This window comes from Carlito syrichta, unplaced genomic scaffold (genome assembly GCF_000164805.1).
Source record: "Carlito syrichta isolate Samal-C Ts95f unplaced genomic scaffold, Tarsius_syrichta-2.0.1 Scaffold303037, whole genome shotgun sequence".
Classification (NCBI taxonomy): Eukaryota; Metazoa; Chordata; class Mammalia; order Primates; family Tarsiidae; genus Carlito; species Carlito syrichta.
Genome location: NW_007247133.1, coordinates 78,913 through 97,191, shown reverse-complemented (window position 1 = coordinate 97,191; position 18,279 = coordinate 78,913). Strand labels below are relative to the sequence as shown.

General features: G+C 48.8%; 2 protein-coding genes across 8 annotated transcripts in view; one reads left to right on the top strand and one right to left on the bottom strand.

Annotated features, from left to right (window-relative positions):
- The first annotated feature begins 2,387 nt into the window (after positions 1-2,387).
- SYS1 (SYS1, golgi trafficking protein) overlaps positions 2,388-18,279 on the top strand; it is a 26,033-nt gene continuing 10,141 nt past the window's right edge. Inside the window, exons 1-5 of one of the 7 annotated variants that reach the window (XM_021712060.1) lie at positions 2,388-2,481; positions 3,279-3,425; positions 3,640-3,804; positions 5,663-5,730; positions 6,892-7,461. In XM_021712060.1, coding sequence (XP_021567735.1) covers positions 3,643-3,804; positions 5,663-5,730; positions 6,892-7,132 — 471 coding nt within the window. In that variant the 5' untranslated portion in view covers positions 2,388-2,481; positions 3,279-3,425; positions 3,640-3,642 and the 3' untranslated portion in view covers positions 7,133-7,461. Of the gene's footprint in view, positions 2,482-3,143; positions 3,426-3,639; positions 3,805-5,662; positions 5,735-6,891; positions 8,054-8,457; positions 8,577-18,279 lie in introns of those variants that run through there. The other 6 variants (XM_021712061.1, XM_008057508.1, XM_021712063.1 and 3 more) reach the window with 6 other exon arrangements.
- Positions 14,952-18,279, bottom strand: part of TP53TG5 (TP53 target 5) — a 5,153-nt gene continuing 1,825 nt past the window's right edge. Inside the window, exons 4-5 of the mRNA XM_021712056.1 lie at positions 15,503-16,016; positions 14,952-14,960 (exon numbers count right to left, since the gene is read on the bottom strand). Coding sequence (XP_021567731.1) covers positions 14,952-14,960; positions 15,503-16,016 — 523 coding nt within the window. The remainder of the gene's footprint in view (positions 14,961-15,502; positions 16,017-18,279) is intronic.

Genomic DNA, 18,279 nt, shown 5'->3' with positions numbered 1-18,279 from the left:
GATCATCTTGTTCTGTACTTACCAAATGTGTCTGTACTTCTTTATAATCACTTGGGGAGCTTTTTTTTTTGAGTTGGAGTCTCACTCTGTCGTCCAGGCTGGAGTGCAGTGGCATGCTCATGGCCACCACAGCCTCGTCCTGCTGGGTTCAGGTGATCCTTCTGCCTCAGCCTTCCAAGTAGCTGGAACTATAAGCACGCGCCACCATGCCTGGCTAATTTTTGATCTATTGTAGAGATGAGAACTCGTCAAAGTGCCCAGGCTGGTCTCAAACCTGAGGACTCAGGCAATCCTCTCACCTCGGCCTCCCAAAGTGCTGGGATTATAGGTGTGAGCCCCTGCACCTGGCCTGGGGAACTCTTTTAATATGTGAATTTGTACACTCTGCTTTTGGAGAGTTAGACTTAGGTTTGTAGCAAGGCCTGGGAATCTGAATATGCAACATGTTCCTCAGGTGATTCAGATGGCACAGGGCCACATACTGCATCTGGAAGTGAGTCCAGTGTTCCTCTTTCATTTCATAGTTTGGGATAGTGGGACTCAGCAAGGGACTTGCCCAAGGTCACATAGCAAGACAGTGTGGCTCTAGCTGTGGTTCTGTGGTCTGAAGCAGGCAGCCTGTGGCCAAATTTCAAAACGGGCGGGCCAAGGAGGCTAAACGGGAGATTCCGTGATTTCCCCAGCACTTGGTTTTCTTGTTGTATCCAAATTGAGACCGAGATGGTGTCCGTTTCCTGGGCTAGGCAAGGTGGAAATCCAAAAACTAAACTCCCAAAGGGAAAAGGAAACAGCAAAAGGCTATCTTGCAGTCCTGTGGGGTTTTCCCAGAGGGGTGCTCTAGGCTTCAAGGATGAATCAGACACCAGCTATCCAGCCTGCCCCAACGCCTCTGCTACCTGTGTTTTCCATTTCAAGAGAATGCGTAGGGAGGGCCTGCCCTGTTGGGGAGGAGATGGGTGGAGTAAGCCCAGCTGTGACGTAAAAGGGGCGGGCTCCAGGAAGAGCCACACATTCCAGCACCTGCTAGGAAGACGGAGCTTTTGTTTGACAGTAACTGTCAAACTCTCAAGCCCTTTCCTAAGCCTTTCCTCCCACTTCTCCCTTATCTGTCACCCCAGGGCTAACTGAGCAGAGTTTCACTGCTCTTTTCCATTCCTGCTACTCTACCACCTGACTATTTTACTCCCTTTCCTCCGCTTCCATTCCCTCCCCTCCCCTCCCTTCTTTTCTTTCAATCTAGAATGGCATCTTGATGTCTGGAGACAGAAGTCCTGGGTTCGAATCCCAGCTCAGCTTCTTCTGACCTAGGTAGTCACGACGCCCCCCAGCCTCAGTTTCCTCACCTATAAAAATGGGGATAATAGCTACAATTTCAGGTTGTGAGGATTAAAAAAGATCATGTAGGCACTTAAGAAACAGAAGATGGCTGGGCTTGGTGGCTCAGCCTGTAATCCCAGCACTTCGGGAGGCCGAGGTGAGAGAACTGCCTGAGCTCACGGGTTTGATATCAGCCTGGGCAACTTGACGAGACACTATCTCTACAAAAAAATAAAAAATAGCTGAGGGTGGTAGCGCGCGTCTGTAGTTCTGGCTGCTCAGAAGGCTGAAGTGAAAGGATCGCTGGAGCCCAGAAGGTTGACGCTGAGGTAGCCATGAGAGTGTCACTGCACTCCAGCCTGGGTAATAGAGTGAGACTCCAACTCAAAAAAAAAAAAAAAGGAAAGGAAACAGAAGATGTTTTCTCAGAAACACTAGATCATATGAATAATCAGTGGACCAGAGGAATCTGAATATACATTTGTGAACTGGCACTGAACTGTGGTGCCTAAAAGAATGAACTGGAAAGCACCTTAAAACTCTTTGGACCTTGACTGGGTGCAGTGGCTCACACTTTTAATCCCAGGACTTAGAGAGGCTGAGGTGGGGGGGATCGCTTGAAGCTAGGAGTTTGAGACAGGCTGAGCAACATAATGAGACCCCATCTCTACAAAAAAATTAAAAAAAAAATAAATCATTGGGTCTTAATAACTTTCAAACTGAAGTCCAAGTGAACTGTTTACAGTATTTCAAAATGATAAGGGAAATCACATACTTTCTCTTGATAAAGTCTCAAGTTTCTTTACTTTTGTCTGGAATTGTACCAACTCAAGGTGATAATATGGCTATCACATGCTGTTCAGAAATACTGATTGGCATTTACATGGCTCTTTGATAAGTCTTTTTAAAATGGGAAAATAATTAGTGGAAAGTAGATTAAATGTTGGAAAACGTTAATCCTGTTCAGCTCCTCATTTCGTAAACAGGGAAGCTGAGGTTGAAAGAAGGAAGTGGCTTGCTGGTCACACTTGGTGGTAGAACTGGCTCTAAAACCCATGTTCTTTTTCTATAACCAGTTACTTCCCTTCTTTCCACTCCAGAGAGAAGGAACCAAACCTAGGATCAATGAAGTTCAGGGGTGTTGGACTGCTGGAGCAGGAATAAGTGAGTCATCAGTTTGTCGTTGCTTTTTCTCTGTTCTTGACTCACTCAGCAAATATTTACTGACTGTCCACTATTCGGATTCAGAGAAGACAGATAAAATAGTCATGGTGGCAGGCAGGGTCAGGATTTGCTCCCAGGTATGACTTCAGAATCCGTGCTTTTTTCCACTGGACACCTACATTTAAAAACACCCACTACTCTGCCTTCTAATATAGTTAGACTGAGTCTGAGGTCAGGGACTGTCTCATTCCTACATGTCCTAAGCTTCCTGGCACCCATTAGGTGCCAAATCAATGCTGTAGTGTTGAAAACACCTGAATTTTAATCCTGACTTTGCCACTAATTCTGTGTCTTAGAGATAGTATGATGCTTTCCTTTCCTGGCTTAGCTTAACCATCTGTGTAACGAGAACAGTGGCAAAATCCTATGTGGAAGAGCTTATTACTGACTCTAACTAGAGGAAAACATTGGGAATCTAGGCTGAATGTAGAATCCACGTGCATCACTTCATTAATTCCCGAACATCGCTATTTCGCCCAAGGCCGCCTCCCTTCTCATCTCCCCACAGTTGCCCTCCTTTTTCTCAAAATCACCCTCTAGAGGGCGCGCAAGCTCTGCGGCTTTCCTGCCTCACTTCCGTTCGCCTTCACGCTTCATTCTGCGCATGTGCAGAGTTGGTTTCCCGGCTGCTCGTACCTCATTTAGGTGGTTTAGTCCAAGGTTGCAACCACTACGCCTGCGCAGCCTCAGTCCCGCCCCTCCGCCGTCGTTCCCGGAAACGCTTTCTTCCTACGCAGCCGCTCCAGCCGCTGCGGTGGCCGGAGCTTTGCCTCTCTAGGCTGGCAGGGCCTCTCCTCCATGGTCCTGTCTGTCTGCACTGTTTCGGGAGCCAGCCGGTGAGGCCTGGCCACGCTCGGACGCTTAGATCCTCGAGTCTGTTCCTGGTGAGTGGACCCCAGAAGAGCTTGTGTACGGGCGGGGGCTGAGCAGCCGGAAAGGGCAGGATGTCTCCTCGCTCTGAGAGTGGGTCTGTCCGCCCCGCCCTCCCCCCAACTCCTGGAATGGGCTCGCCCCCTCCGTTCCAGTCCCTCCTCCCGGACTGGGCGGCGTTGCCATGGCGACGGGTCGCTGGCTGAAGCCCTGCCTGTGTCCCTGCAGGGCATGGCGGGCCAGTTCCGCAGCTACGTGTGGGACCCGTTGCTGATCCTGTCGCAGATCGTCCTCATGCAGACCGTCTATTACGGCTCGCTGGGCCTGTGGCTGGCGCTGGTGGACGGGCTAGTTCGAAGCAGCCCCTCGCTGGACCAGATGTTCGACGCCGAGGTAAGGTCCCGGGCTGCTGCGGGTGGGGTCTCGGCCTCCGGAATAGGCTTTGTGGTATGACACTCCTGGGCTTTAGACCCGGCTGGGTTACCTTCCTGCTTTATGATCCTGGGAAAGGGAGTTCACCTTTCTGACACTTAGCTGCCCCATCCATAAAATGGAATGACCGACAACAGAGTGCAGTGTAGTCCACAGGAAAGGGCATGGATGTTACAGTAAACACGTCTGCGGTGCAGGCAGCTCTGATACATCTCCTTTCTGAGACTCTGGGAAAATGATTTTACTTCTCCAAGCCCAGATTCTCAGGTGCCACACTGGGGAAAGGGATGGAGCAAAGGGCACTAATGGGGATACAGGAGAAACTGCCTGGACTTTGGGGTCAGGCAGACCTCCGATTAAGTTTCACTTACTAGCAGTGTGATCTGAGGCAAATGTCACTTCTGTGAACTTGTTTTTCTGTCTTCAAAATCTTGAGGCTAGTTACAGAGAGGTCATGGAAAGAGCATATGCTTTGGATTTAGAAAGACTAGGGTCCAATCTAGGCCCAAACATACTAGCTGTGGGAACTTGGGCAAGTCGCTTTACCTTTCTGAGCCTTTTTTCTTCTAGTAAGTGGGCAGAATACTCCTGCCATGTCACCTTCGACAAGGCCTAGAGGGGCTTAGGATTACAAAAGTGCTTTATTAAGTGTAATGGAGACCTGTAAGTTACTGCATCTGAGAGGCAGCTGTGGTGTGTGGTATTGAGACCAGTCCTTGGAGTCAGAAGACCTGGGATGGAGTCCTTGCTCCTGCTGCTTATTCTTTGTGCAACCCTTGGGCAAGTTATGATCCAAAAAGAGGGAATAATAAAAAGAAGAAAAATGGCTTTACAACGTTTTTGTAAGGATAATATGAAATTATGGATGTTATAGGCCTTCCTTTGCCAGCTGAAAGTGTGGTGCAGATGTTTTGCATTCAATAGCATTGTGTTGGATATCGGATGTTGCACACTCAACCAGGTGTCCAGTAGCCTTTTAGGAGCCTTTTAGGAGCCTCTATAATCTTGGAAAGGGCATGTGGGAATCCTGGGCTTTGCTGAAGAGCTATCTGATACATACAACCTGAGTTCTAGACCCAGGGACAGCAAGCCTTTCCTTTAAGCGTGAGACAGTCAAGATTTTAGATCACAGCTACTCAGCTCTGCCACTGTAGCACAGAAGGAGCCATAGACATTTGTAAGTGAATGGGAGTGACTGGTTTTTTTTTGTTTTTTGTTTTTTTAGTCAGAATCTCACTGTCACTCAGGCTTGAGTGCAGTGGCATACTCATGGCCTCTGCAGCCTCAACCTGCTGGGCTCAGGTGATCCTTCCACCTCAGCCTTCCAAATAGCTGGAACTACTAGCACGTGTCACCATGCCTGGCTAATTTTTTTTATTTATTGTAGAGATGAAGTCTCACCAAATTGCCCAGACTAGTCTTAAACCGTGGGCTCAGGCAACTATGTTTCAATAACACTGTTTATAAAAGCAAGTGCCTGGCCTATGCATAGAGCCATAGTTTACTGAACCTTGTTCTAGATCATACTCTTGCTGTTTATTTACTGTACACTTTGGGCTACTTAACATCTCTGAGTTTTTGTGTCTTCCTTTGTAAAGTGAGAGTAATAATCCCTTTCCACCTGTCGTGGTGGTGAAATGAAATACCATAATGAGTGTCTATGAAAGTAATTTGTTGGCTGCCATACAGATGAAGGGAAGTATTGCCTTCTGTGCTCTGGGAAGGATGCTTGTTCCTTATGAGACCTGCTAGGATCCTGGAGCCCAGAGCTCTGCCAAGTCACTTCTCCAGCATATTTCCATTTGTGATTCCCCCTCAGATCCTGGGCTTTTCCACCCCTCCAGGCCGGCTCTCCATGATGTCCTTCATCCTCAACGCCCTCACCTGGTGAGTATCACCAGTTTTGCTATCCAGCTTTTGGGTTCTTAGCACTGGGACTAACATCCTAAGTTAAACACGAGACAGGCTGGCACTTGTTCCTGGGGAGTGGTGGACTAAAGTGGGTGGCAGAGGCCAATTCTGGGACTGGCTGTATCATAGGGCTGTTCCCATTGCTATTTTGACTTATATGGAAAGATCTTATGTCACTCTGTGTGTGCTGCCTGCAAGAGAACTTCTGTCTCAGATCACTTCCCTGATGTTGGAGTAAGGTGAGGAAGGGTTAGACCGAGAGTCAGGAGAACTGGATTCGATTCTTGGTTTGTGTGCCAATGACCAAGTTACTTCCTTCCTCTCTGAGCCTCAGGCTCCTTATCTGTCCATGAGGGGTTGGACTGGGTAATGTTTAAGGTCACTCCTGGCTGTTTTCTCTTAAGAGCCAGTTTAGCATAAGTGATCAAGATCTCAGGCTCTGGAGGCAGACTCACTTGGCTTTGAATCTCAATTTTGTTATTAATCTAGTGACTTTGTACTAAGCCCCAGTTTCTTCATCAGTAAAATGGGGCCAGTAGTACTACCTACCTCGTAGTTGTAAGGATTAAATAAGTTAATTCACAAGAAGTACTTAAAGCAGTGCCTTGCATGTTATTATTATTATTGTCCTTACAATGGAGGTTGAAAACTGGTGAGCAGACCTTGACCTAAATTTGTCTCCCACATAGGTTTTGTTTGGCTTACACAGATGTCAGCTGATGCATATTTAAAACTTTTTTCACTTAATTGAAAAATCAAGATATTTTATTTAGAAATCCAGATTTCGGTCTTCTCTTGAATAATGGAATGATCAACTGATTTCAGGCCCACCTTCTCGTATGACAAGATTTGCCTAGATGCAAGGAGCGATTGCCCCCATTTTAGCTGGAACATTGTATGTCTCAGCATCCCCTGGTGACAGTTGCCCTTCATCATCTAGCTCACACTCAATCTGCTTCCCTCTTGTCATTACCTACCAGGTTCCTCTAGGCATCCAAATCTGTAGCCCTTGCTTCACATTTACTTCACTCACTTCTGACCACTGTGCTGTTATCTTAATTGTCCTCACCCTCCCAGATAACCTAATCTATGGCCAGGACAACCCAGTGACAACTCACTGCTGTCCTCTCCCCACAGTGCTCTGGGCTTGCTGTACTTCATCCGGCGAGGGAAGCAGTGTCTGGATTTCACTGTCACTGTCCATTTCTTTCACCTCCTGGGCTGCTGGTTCTACAGCTCCCGTTTCCCCTCGGCGCTGACCTGGTGGCTGGTCCAAGCCGTGTGCATTGCACTCATGGCTGTCATCGGGGAGTACCTGTGCATGCGGACGGAGCTCAAGGAGATCCCTCTCAACTCAGCCCCTAAATCCAATGTCTAGAATTGGGCCCTTTGGACACCCTGCTGGCACTTGGGCCCCGCAATACTTTGGTCCAGCCCAGGTCTGAGGGGAACCCTGGAAATGTGAAGTCTCTGATGGTGTGGGAGAAGTAGGGCGGACCCGTCAAGAAGGCAGGTAGCAGTCAGGATCACAACTGCAAGAATGGCCTGTGTTTGCTGCACCTTGGGGTCTGGGAGGTCAGGAAGGGGACCTCCGTTGAGGGTAATTACAGAATTGGAACCATGCTACTCTTGAGCCACCATACCTGTCACCAGCCTGTTATTTTAAAAAAGAAAAAAAAATCAAGGATATCTGATTGGAGCAAACCACTCTTCTGATCATCTGTCTTACCTCTCTGGAACAACTGTTACCTTTGCCATGTTGCTGAACCATTCTGTTTGGAGAAACTCTTGGTTTCCGAACCCTTAGCCACAGAAAGATATAGATGAAAAATATTAGGTTGCTGTCAGGGAGAGGACGGCAGATGGAGGCATCAAGCACAAGGAAAATGCATAACCTGTGTCCTGTTACACGCTTGTGTGCGTGCACCCAAGAACCCATGACTTGCTTCCAGTTCCCACTACTGAATCCCCACCCTGCTGCCATCTCTCAGCATAGCAGGCTGTAGGACCCAGAGAAGAATCTCAGCATCGCTCAAGGTCTAATCCTCATCATAGAGACACTGCCTGTTCTCTAGGAGTGATCAGGCACCCCGCCTCCCAATCCTTCCTTATTTAGAATTCTGTGGTGGGAAGGGTATGACGGGTGCCCAGAGACAAGAAGCCCAACCTTCCAGCCCGGGCTGCACTGATTGGGCTGAAGGAGTTAGGAATTTGCTGCTAAGATTTTTCTTTGGGTTGTAGTTTGCTCTGTGAGGGGTTTGCAACTATCCTGTACATAAACACAGTATTTTCCACAGTTCTGCCTGCACTTACTTTGTAATGCCATGGTTAACACTAAGAGAGATCAGCACAGCCAGGCAAGGGAACTACAAAGAATTATTAGATCATCTTCTCCTTACTTGGACCCCAGAGTCATTCCTCCATTTGTCAGAATACTAAATGTGAGGAACTCCTGAGTCCCACCCCCTCAACTTGTGGCTTCCTTTGCTACACCTCAAGTGCACTGTGAGACTCTTGGGATTCCTATCCCACCTTGTTAGTGATTCCTGAACATGTATAGTGGAGCGTGCTGCTCTAGACCCACTTCTGCACTGAAACTTCAAGTGTTCCTCTCTGGTTTTTCCAGAGCTTGCCCAAGAGAGCTGTCAGTTTTCAGTGTTATGGCCACATAGATGAGTTTTTTGTTTGTTTGTTTGTTTGGAGTCAGAGTCTCACTCTGTTATCCCGGCTGGAGTACAGTGGCACAATCACGACTCACCACAGTCTCAACTTCCTGGGCTTAGGCGAGCCCGGCCTCAGCCTCCCAAGTAGCTGATACTACAGGCATGCGCCACTATACTTAGCTATTTCTTTTTCTTTCTTTTTTTTTTTTTAAATAACAGAAATGAGATCTCACTATGCTGCTTAGGCTGGTCTTAAACTCCTGGGAGCAAGCAATCCACCCACCTCGGCCTCCTGAAGTGCCGGGCTTATAGGTGAGAGCCAAAGCACCCAACCCCACTGAGGAATTTTTTTAAAAAAATCAAATTCCACATCAGTAAAGTTTACTAAACTGGTAGGATTAGAAATAATATATTTGAATGTGTGTATCTCTTGTACATCTTTTATTAATTTTAATTTTAATTTTTTTTTGAGTTGGAGTCTCACTTTGTTGCCCAGACTAGAGTGCAGTGGCATGCTACCGGCCATGGCAGCCTTGACCTGCTGGATTCCGGCACTTCTTCTGCCTCAGCCTTCCAAGTAGCCAGAACTATAGGCATGTGCTACCACACCCAACTAATTTTTGATTTATTGTAGAGATAAGGTCTCGCCAGTTTGCCTGAATGGGTCTTGAACCTGCGGGCTCAGGCAATCCACTTGCCTCGCCCTCCCAAAGTGCTGGGATTATAGGCAGAGCCACCGAGCCTAGCCTAAAAATGTCAATAGCTTTGGAGGATACAAACAAATTTTGGCCTGGGATTTAAGAGTACCCACCATCCCCGCTTGTGCACATTGTACCCAATAGGTGATTTCTGTTTTGTCCCTCCACCCCTTCCCACAGATGAGTTTTTATTTCTCCTTGGGAAGCCCTTCTAATTCCTGACTGTCAGCCCTACAGTGTAGGGGGTTGAGGCTGACAGGATGAAGGTTTAAGAGTGATGAACATGCCTGGGCAGAGGCTGGGAAGGTGTTAAGGTGAGGCACCTCAGTAACTCAGGGTGGTCTGGCCAAGCTGGAAGCAAGCAGCTTGCTAATGGGAAATTGTAATACTGACTGCAAGGTCCAGGAGGTAAGGCCAACTGGGATGACTTTCCCTGGGTTGGTGAATTTCCCCTCACTCTACAAGCATGTGACTAACTTGCTTTATTTAGAAGGCATAAGAACACATATCACGTGGCTGCTGTCTTCCTTTACCAGCTGTGGTAGTGGTTACTCCAGCTGTGGTTGGAACACCTCTTTGGGATTCCCTTCAGGGACTTGTGCCCATATTTCTGCATATCTTCTGTGATGACAACTCTCCATCCCTTGAGTATTAATTTGAATTTTGAAAACTGCCAAACTGGGAGCCAATTTTTTTTTCAATGATATAGAGACTGAACTGAGCAACAGTTAAGTATAAAAAATATGTGAACTTCATGAGATTTTTATAATTTCTAAAGAAACAATAAGAGCAGTTTCTAGGGGTGAGTTCCATAGAGTACTGGGCTTTGGCAGTAACATGTGTGTTATTCTAATAATAAATAGCATCTATTGATTGCTTAATAGGTAACCAGCAGTGGGCTAAGTGCTTTATGCCTTCCTTCTCACTTAATCTTCATAGAAACCCTCTGAAGTAGAAAATAGCATCATTTGTATCTTACAGACAAAACTGTAAGGAACTTACCCAAGGTTATTTGTTAGGAGCTGGCAGGATTTGGACTCTGGTAGTGATGTTAATAAGCTAATTCTAAGCCGGGCTCGGTGGCTCAGTCTGTAATCCCGCACCTTTGGGAGGCTGAGGTGAGTGGATTGCCTGAGTCCGCGGGTTCGAGACCCGCCTGGGCAGCGAGACCTCATCTCTACAATAAATCAAAAAATCAGCCGGGCGTGGTAGCGCATGCCTGTAATTCCGGCTACTTGGAAGGCTGAGGCGGAAGGATCGCCGGAGCCCAGCAGGTCGAGGCTGCGGTGGCCGGGAGCGGCCACTGCACTCCAGTCTGGGCGACAGAGTGAGACTCCAACTCAAAAAAAAAAAAAAAAAAACCTAATTCTAAAAAGGTCAATAGTTAGAGATGTACAAGTTCTAATTGATTAAACTGTCTGTCACCTTATAATCATACCTTCTCATCCTTCTGTATTTTAAATACTCAGTGCTTGATAAACATTACTAGTCTTCTAAGAAACACTGATAGGCAGTGCATGAAATAGGGCTAGAGATTTCCAAGTGATCATAGGAAAGTAGGGAATGTTTTTCCAAAGGATAAAGGGTGGTACCTAGATCGGAAAATGACTTCCAGCCCACTCCTGAGTTAGCATAGCTCTTGACTTTCTAGGGATCTGGAGTCTCGACCGTCCTTCATCCCACCCACCACCTGAACTTGGGCCATTCAGAGAGAAATGGAGTCTACTGCATAACTGGTGCTCAGATTGTTTATAACCCTGAAGGAGGATGGGAGAGGAGAAAGGGATGCCTGGCTTAGAGGGCACATCTAACCCCTAGCTCAGGCAGCCCTGTCCAAGTCAGTGCCAAATTGGAGCCAAGACAGCAGCCAGTAGAAATTAGGGGGTGAAGTGGGATGCTCTAGGTCCCCCTAAATCCTGGAGGGTGTACAGCTCAAACAGGCTTTCCTGGGCAGGAGTCTCTTTGGACTCCTTCCTTGATGGTTCCCAGGTCAGGGTAGGTTCCTTTTGTTAGTCCCTGGGGGCACTCAGTACACAAGTGTCGAACACCTCCCTGTACCTGCAGCCCAGGGACCACAGAGACTCAGGGGCAGAGCCTCTGGGAACCTGGGGGAGAGGGAATAAGGGTGGATTCAGGGGGGAACTCCTTTGTGGAGAAGAGATTAAAAGCTATTATCTTGTTTGAGGTTGTCTGTAGGAAAGTAGTAAAGGGTGGTGAAGACAGCATTGAGGCGAGGGGAAATAGAGGGAACTGAGGATTTTATTTTATTTTATTTTATTATTATTTTTTATTTTTGAGTTGGAGTCTCACTCTGTCGCCCAGACTGGAGTGCAGTGGTCGCTCCCGGCTATCGCAGCCTCGACCTGCTGGGCTCCGACAATCCTTCCGCCTCAGCCTTCCAAGTAGCTGGAACTACAGACACGTGCTACCATGCCCGGCTAATTTTTGATTTATTGTAGAGATGAAGGCTCGCCAAGTTGCCCAGGCAAGTCTTGAACCCGCGGGCTCAGGCAATCCACTCATCTCAGCCCCCCAAAGGCGTGGGATTACAGGCTGAGCCACCAAGCCTGGCTTATTTTATTTTATTTTTATTTTTTATTTTTTGAGTTGGAGTCTCACTCTGTCACCCATACTGGAATGCAGTGGCTGCTCCCGGCCACCGCAGCCTCGACCTGTTGGGCTCCGGCGATCCTTCCGCCTCAGCCTTCCAAGTAGCTGGAACTATAGGCATGCACTACCATGCCCGGCTGCTTTTTTGATTTATTGTAGAGATGAGGGCTCGCCAAGTTGCCCAGGCGGGTCTCGAACCCGCGGGCTCAGGCAATCCACTCACCTCAGCCTCCCAAAGCGTGGAATTGCAGGCTGAGCCACTGATCCCGGCTGGAACCGAGGATTTTAATCCCCAGCCTGCCACTACTGAAGCCAGTGAGAATTAAAGGGGTCCCATGCTGGAAGGCTTACAGAGGTCTTGAGCCCCATTGCTAGCTATGAAATATTGGGCAAGCTACATAATCTCCCACTACTTTTCCTCATATGTATAATGAGGGCAGTAATAGCACTTGTTTCCCTGTGAAGATTCAATGCACATGTAAAGTACTTAACAGTTCTTGGTGCGTAGGAAGTGACCCATAATTCTAAGCAATTATAGTTATTAGGCTACCCCCACACCACCTGTTTTTCTCTGGGCCTTAGTGTTTTCAAATGTGAAACAGGAGATAGGCTTGCCTGTGATGTAGATACCACTCCCAAGTATTGAGCTCCTGTCTGTCATGCACTGCTGTGTGGTTTATGTATATTTTCACTTGATCCATTGAAATAGCCACCACTATTTTCCCAATTTTGCAGACAAAGAAATAGGATTGCAGGGTAAACAACTTCTCCCTGTCAAACGTCTGATAAGAAACTGGGCCTGTCTGTCTCAAAAGCCTTGTCCTCTTCACATTCCTATTATGTTTGAATAGTACATGATCCAGACAGTCAAGAGAGGGGACGGTCTTGGGAATCCAAATGCCTTAGTAACAAAAGGCTGTGAATGTGAACATAAGCTTGGCTTGTTAACAGGCAGCTAGTTCCCTAAAGGTGGGTAGTTAGATAGCTGCTTATAAGTGAGAAATGTGGCCATTACAAGTCACAAGTTTCATTATGGCAGAGGGCCAGGAGGGTGGTATGGTGTGGGAAATGGCCGTGCATTTATTAAAAGCAGATGAAATAAGCTCAGAGAGATCATGTGACTTGTTAAAAGTCACTCAATAGAAGCTCCAGTTCAAACATTAAAATTTTTTTCCCCAGTTAACAGGGAGGGCGGGGCACAGTGGCTCATGGCTGTGATCCCAGCACTTTGGGAGGCCAAGTTGAGAGGATTGCCTGATCCCATGGGTTCCAGACCAGCCTGGGAAATGTGGCGAGACCTTATTCTACAATTAAATCAAGAAGAACACTTAGGGAGCCATTTCTGGAGTGGATTCCTCCCCCAATCAGGATTTCACTGAACCCAGAAGTGGAGCCTTATATTGAAGTGGTTAAACACAGGCAGGGTGATAGTGGGGAAACCCCAATTGTGGGAGCAGGTGGCCAGAGGCAGAAATGCCAGGGCAGGTGGGATAAGGCTGGAAGAAGCAGACTGCTGGGAGTCACCCTCAGATCTGCAGCCCTTGCTCCCCTGGCCATGTTGGATCCCAACCTCCACAGACAACCCCCCCAACCCAATACTCTGTGACATTTTCTATGGGCCGTGGACTGAACTCCGACTCTCTGAGGCAAAGTGGAAGATGCCAGTCTCGCCCAGACCCACCCCCATTCCTACTTCCACTTGGGAATCCCTGGGCAAGCTCCCCAGAAAGGGCTTGATATTTTGTTTGGGAGCATACTGCCCTGACTGCCCCCTGATAGCGTGCTCGGGACAGAAACCCACATAGATGGAACCAAAGGAAGATTGAGCAGAGGTTATTTTCGGAGTTTGGTGGGATTGAAGATGCCCGGCAAGGGAACCAAAATGGAGACTCAGGAAATGGGCTGGCGTGCAAGCTGAGCGGGAAGACAGCTGCAAGTGGAGGTTACTGCGTGGAGGTTGTGGGACAAGTAGCGGGAGTGGTGGCAGTGGAGGTGTGCACCGCAGGGAATCGCAGCGAAGGTTGCGCCAGAGCTTAAGAGCACGCAGCAGGGGCGCCCGGCCGCCTTCCCGAGGCTAAGCTGCAACGTGTGGCCCTAAGCAGTCCCCCAGCCATGGCTCTGCTCAGGCTGTTCCCGGCGACCCCGGGGGAGCCAGCCCCACCGAGGCCCAGACATAGGAGCGGTGAAAGCGGACAGGGTGAAAGAGAGCCCCTCCGATCATTCTTCTTTTCACCCAAACTGTAGATGTCTATTACTGTCTGACTCCCTCCAGGGAGGGCTCTGTGCCCCTCGATGGCTCCGCTGCTCTCCCGAGAGCACCCACTCCGAGCAGCCTGCATCCGGGGAATATGGAGGTCTTCATAAGGTGAAAAGCGTCCTCGGCTTTTCTTCCTTACCTGCGCGTTCAGGGCCCTGTGTCCCCTACCGACAGAGGGCGACGCCGACCCGATGGGGTTGACCTTGGGGTTGAGGGTGGACAAGCCATGCCACACGGGACCATAGGGGCACAGTACCAACGCCCCACCAGACCCGGTGCTTTCCGTGATGTGACCCAGGTGGGGCACATTTGGAGGCCCAACTGACACCCATTTATTGGCACCAGATACATCGACGATCAGAGCTCAATGCCGGTGCGTGACCGGATGGATGTTGGGCGACTCCGCCGCCCGATGACTCATAGGCAGGCTTTCATTTCGCCTTTTTTCTCTTCTTGGGAAAATGAAATGTGGAGCAGCCGGGAGACCTAGGTTAGAATTCTTGTCCCTGCCACTTCCTAGCTGAGTGAGCCTGAGCAAGTTACTTTCTGGCTCCGCGCCACAAATTCCCTCTTCTTTGCTCGCAGGGCCATTGTGAGGCGCCCGGCACCCAGGAAGCACAGTGCAAATATTCCCCTTCTCTGACTTCATAGAGCCGAGTGCACCACTCAGGAGACCGGCTCGCGGAGGTGGGGGAGGGGTGCCACTCGCTGGCTTCTTTGTTCGGTTCTAGATTCACCCTGGGGCCTGGGGGTGGGGCAGGGTAAGACTGAAATCTAGACATGCTGCCTCTCCACTTCCACCGAGGGCCTCTTTCTTCCAACTTTTCCTGCCCCCGACAAACAGGCAGGATCAGCGGTATTATTCTTCGGTGCCATATGGAAGATTTTATTTGTAGACTCGTGAATTTCCCCCTTCAGCTGATCGCGCCATCACCACCCTCTGCTCGCACCTCCGGTTCCCATCCAGGGTCACATCACCTGTGAGCAGAGACCTCGGTGTTAGGCACTAAGACCGTCCCCAGGGGGCGCTGTCATATGGGGAGCCGGCGGTTGGACAAGGTTGCTGAGGTATCTGGCAGGTTGGAGGTGGATTTGCACTCATCCCCTTCCTTTCATGGGACCTCAGTTTCCCATGAAGGGGCTGGAGTATCTTTTTCTTTGAATTTTCTTTTGCTAAGAAAATTTTGTTTAGAGTAAATCTTGAGGCACGAATAAATCAAACATGAATGAAGAGTTTGGTCTAAGAAGGGATGAGATGGTGCAAAGCCCTACTTGACCACTTCCCTCCTCCCACATTTGTAAATCCTAAGCACCTCTGACCCCGAGAGGCCTCAGCCTAGCCACTACCCTGCTGTGTGGCCTTGGTCAGTGGCTTCCCCCTCTCTGGGCTTGAAGGTAGAGCCTGCCAGCACTGCCAGCCATAGTACTCAAGACTCTAGATCCTGAACCCTGACTCTGGGCCTAGCTTGGGGCCTACATCTCACCCTAGCAGTGGTGTTGTCACACCCACTCACACCCACCTTGTATGGACGATATATAGGCAATTCAAGTGATGCAGCACATAAGCGGGTGCAGCAGCGCTTGACCCAGCGCCAGGTGGAGGGTCTGCACATCACCCGGGGTGCCGGGACATGGACTCGACTGGGCAGCCCCTCAAACCAGACCCACTGGTCAGCTACATCCAGTTGCTTCATATCCCCCGTGGGAGTTCCATGGTGGTGGGACTTCAGGAAGATGACTTGGGGGCCCTCAGTAAGTAGTTGCCTCCTCTGGGCTCCAGCATTTAGGCCATGACCCCTCAATGTCCTTGGGACCTTAGGCTCTCTCTGCTTTTCTTTACGTGGCACTGCTGCAGGTGACCTGTTTGCCTTGTTCCTCATCCCTGATGGCACCTTAGGCTTCCACTCCTTGGGCTTTGTTTCCTTAGGTTCTGCTGTGGACTCTGATTTCTCGGACTCCAGTTCCTTGTTGGGGCACCCAGTCTCCTGGACCTCTGTATTATTTAGTTTCACTTTATCGCAGACAATGTTTTCCCTGACAGGGATAGGAAAAGAAAGACGGTCAGCAGAGCAGAACTAAGGCCTGGTCCTCTGGTCTAGTCCTGAGAAACAGTAGCTATGCAGCCAGCTTAGGGGAGCCTGTTAAGAAAGCTAGAGAGGACCTGGAAAGAAACTTCTCTACTGTCCAAGGGCCTTGTGCCTGGTGGTAGGGGATGTGGTAAGTATTGGCAGTAGTAGTTGGGACATCTGGGTATGTATATTGTATGCATCCTCCACTAGGTTAGGGTTTTGTCTCTCTGGACTTCTGTTAGGAGAATGAACAGGCCAATTTAAAAAAAAATGTGGTGGGGCATGGTGGCTCACGTCTCTACTCCCAGCACTTTGAGAGGCAGAGGATTGATTGCCTGCGCCCACAGGTTTGAGACCAACCTAGGCAACGTGGCGAGACCTAATCTCTACAATTATATCAAGAAAAATTAGCCAGGCATGGTGGTGCATGCCTGTAGTTCCAGCCACTTGACTGAGGCTGAAGGATCACCTGAGCCCAGCAGCAGGTTGAGGCTGTGGTGGCTGTGATTGTGCCACTGCACTCCAGCCTGGGTGACAGTGAGACTCCAACTCAAAAAAAAAAATGTATTCCAAGAAACCTTAGGGTTCTAAGGAGGTGCCTCAATGCTCCTCTCCCTACTACCCCACACCAACTGAGGTCGGGATAAGGGCAGGATACCTCTCACCCCAACATACAGGTGGAGCTTAGGGACGTATTTGTAGAGAGGTTTCACTGCTTAAAAAAAAGATTGCCGAGTTGGGTGCAGTGGTTCACACCTGTAATACCAGCACTTAGGGAGGCAGAGGCGAGAGGATTGCTTGAGTCCAGGGATTCGAGATCAACCTGGGCAACTTGGCTAGACCTCGTCTCTACAATAAATTTAAAAATTAGCTGGGCATGGTGGCGCATGTCTGTGGTTCCTACTTGGAAGGCTGAGATGGAAGGATCAGTTAAACCCAGCAGGGCAAGTCTGCAGTGGCTGTGAGCGTGCCACAGCACTTCAGACCGGGCAACAGAGTGAGACTCCTACTCAAAAAAGAAAAAAAAATGCTGGAAAATGGAGACCAGCAGATCCTGATTCTTTCAGCCTTGTTTCCTGACTGCTTGCATCTAGGTAGTATCTATGCTGAGATACTTCCAAAGGACTGGGACCCGCTGCTAAGCCTCTGGTGGCAGCACCATTCAAGCTGAGGGTGTATGTAAAGAGGTGAGGCCTGGGCTCAAGATAATGGCAATACTGATGATAATAATGGTCAGTGCAGATTGAGTGCCCACTCTATGCCAACTCTGCAGAGTAGAAGGCAGTGAAGCAGCAGAATGGCTTATGGAGCACAAGTTTTGGAGTCAGGCAAACTGGGGCTCAGATTCTACTTCTGCCTCTTACTGTCTGTGTGACTTGGGCAAGAAGTTGAATGTCTTTTTTTTTTTTTTTTTTGAGTCAGAGTCTTACTCTGTCGCTCAGGCTGGCATGCAGTGTCACGCTCACGGCCATCGCAGCCTTGATCTGCTGCACTCAGGCAATCCTTCTGCCTCAGCCTTCCAAGTAGCTGGAACTACAGGAATATGTCACCATGCCTGGCTAATATACTAATGATTTATTGTAGAGATGAGGTCTCGGCAAGTTGCCCAAGCTGGCCTCAAATCTCTCGGCTCAGTCAACCCTTTCACCTCAGCCTCCCAAAGTGCTGGGATTACAGGTATGAGCCACCATGTGGCTGATTTGGACAAGAAAGTTAATCTCTCAGAGTCCTAGTTTCATTATCTGTAAAACTGGAACAGCTCTGTCTACCAATAGAGTTGTGGTGAAGAATAAACTAAATGGGAAAATATTCATTAGCTGCTTAGCACGGTAGATGGCACCTAGCAGGCACCTAATAAATGTTAGCTTTCTTAGTATTCTGATGTAGGCTGGACGTGGTAGCTCATGCCTGTAATCTCAGCACTTTGGAAGGCCAAAGTGGGTGAATTGCTTAAGGCTAGGAATTCAAGATCAACCTGGACAACAGAATGAAACCTGTCTCTACAAAATTAAAACAACCAGCCCAGCATGGTTGCTCAAGCCTGTAGTTCCAGTTATTTGGGAGGCTGACGTAGGAGGATTGCTTGAGCTCAGGAGTTCAAGGTTGCAGTGAAATATCATTATGCCATTGTACTCCATCCTGGGTGACAGTGTGAGATCCTGTCTTAAAAAAAAAAAATCCGCCTGGCTCGGTGGCTCAGCCTGTAATCCCGCGCCTTTGGGAGGCTG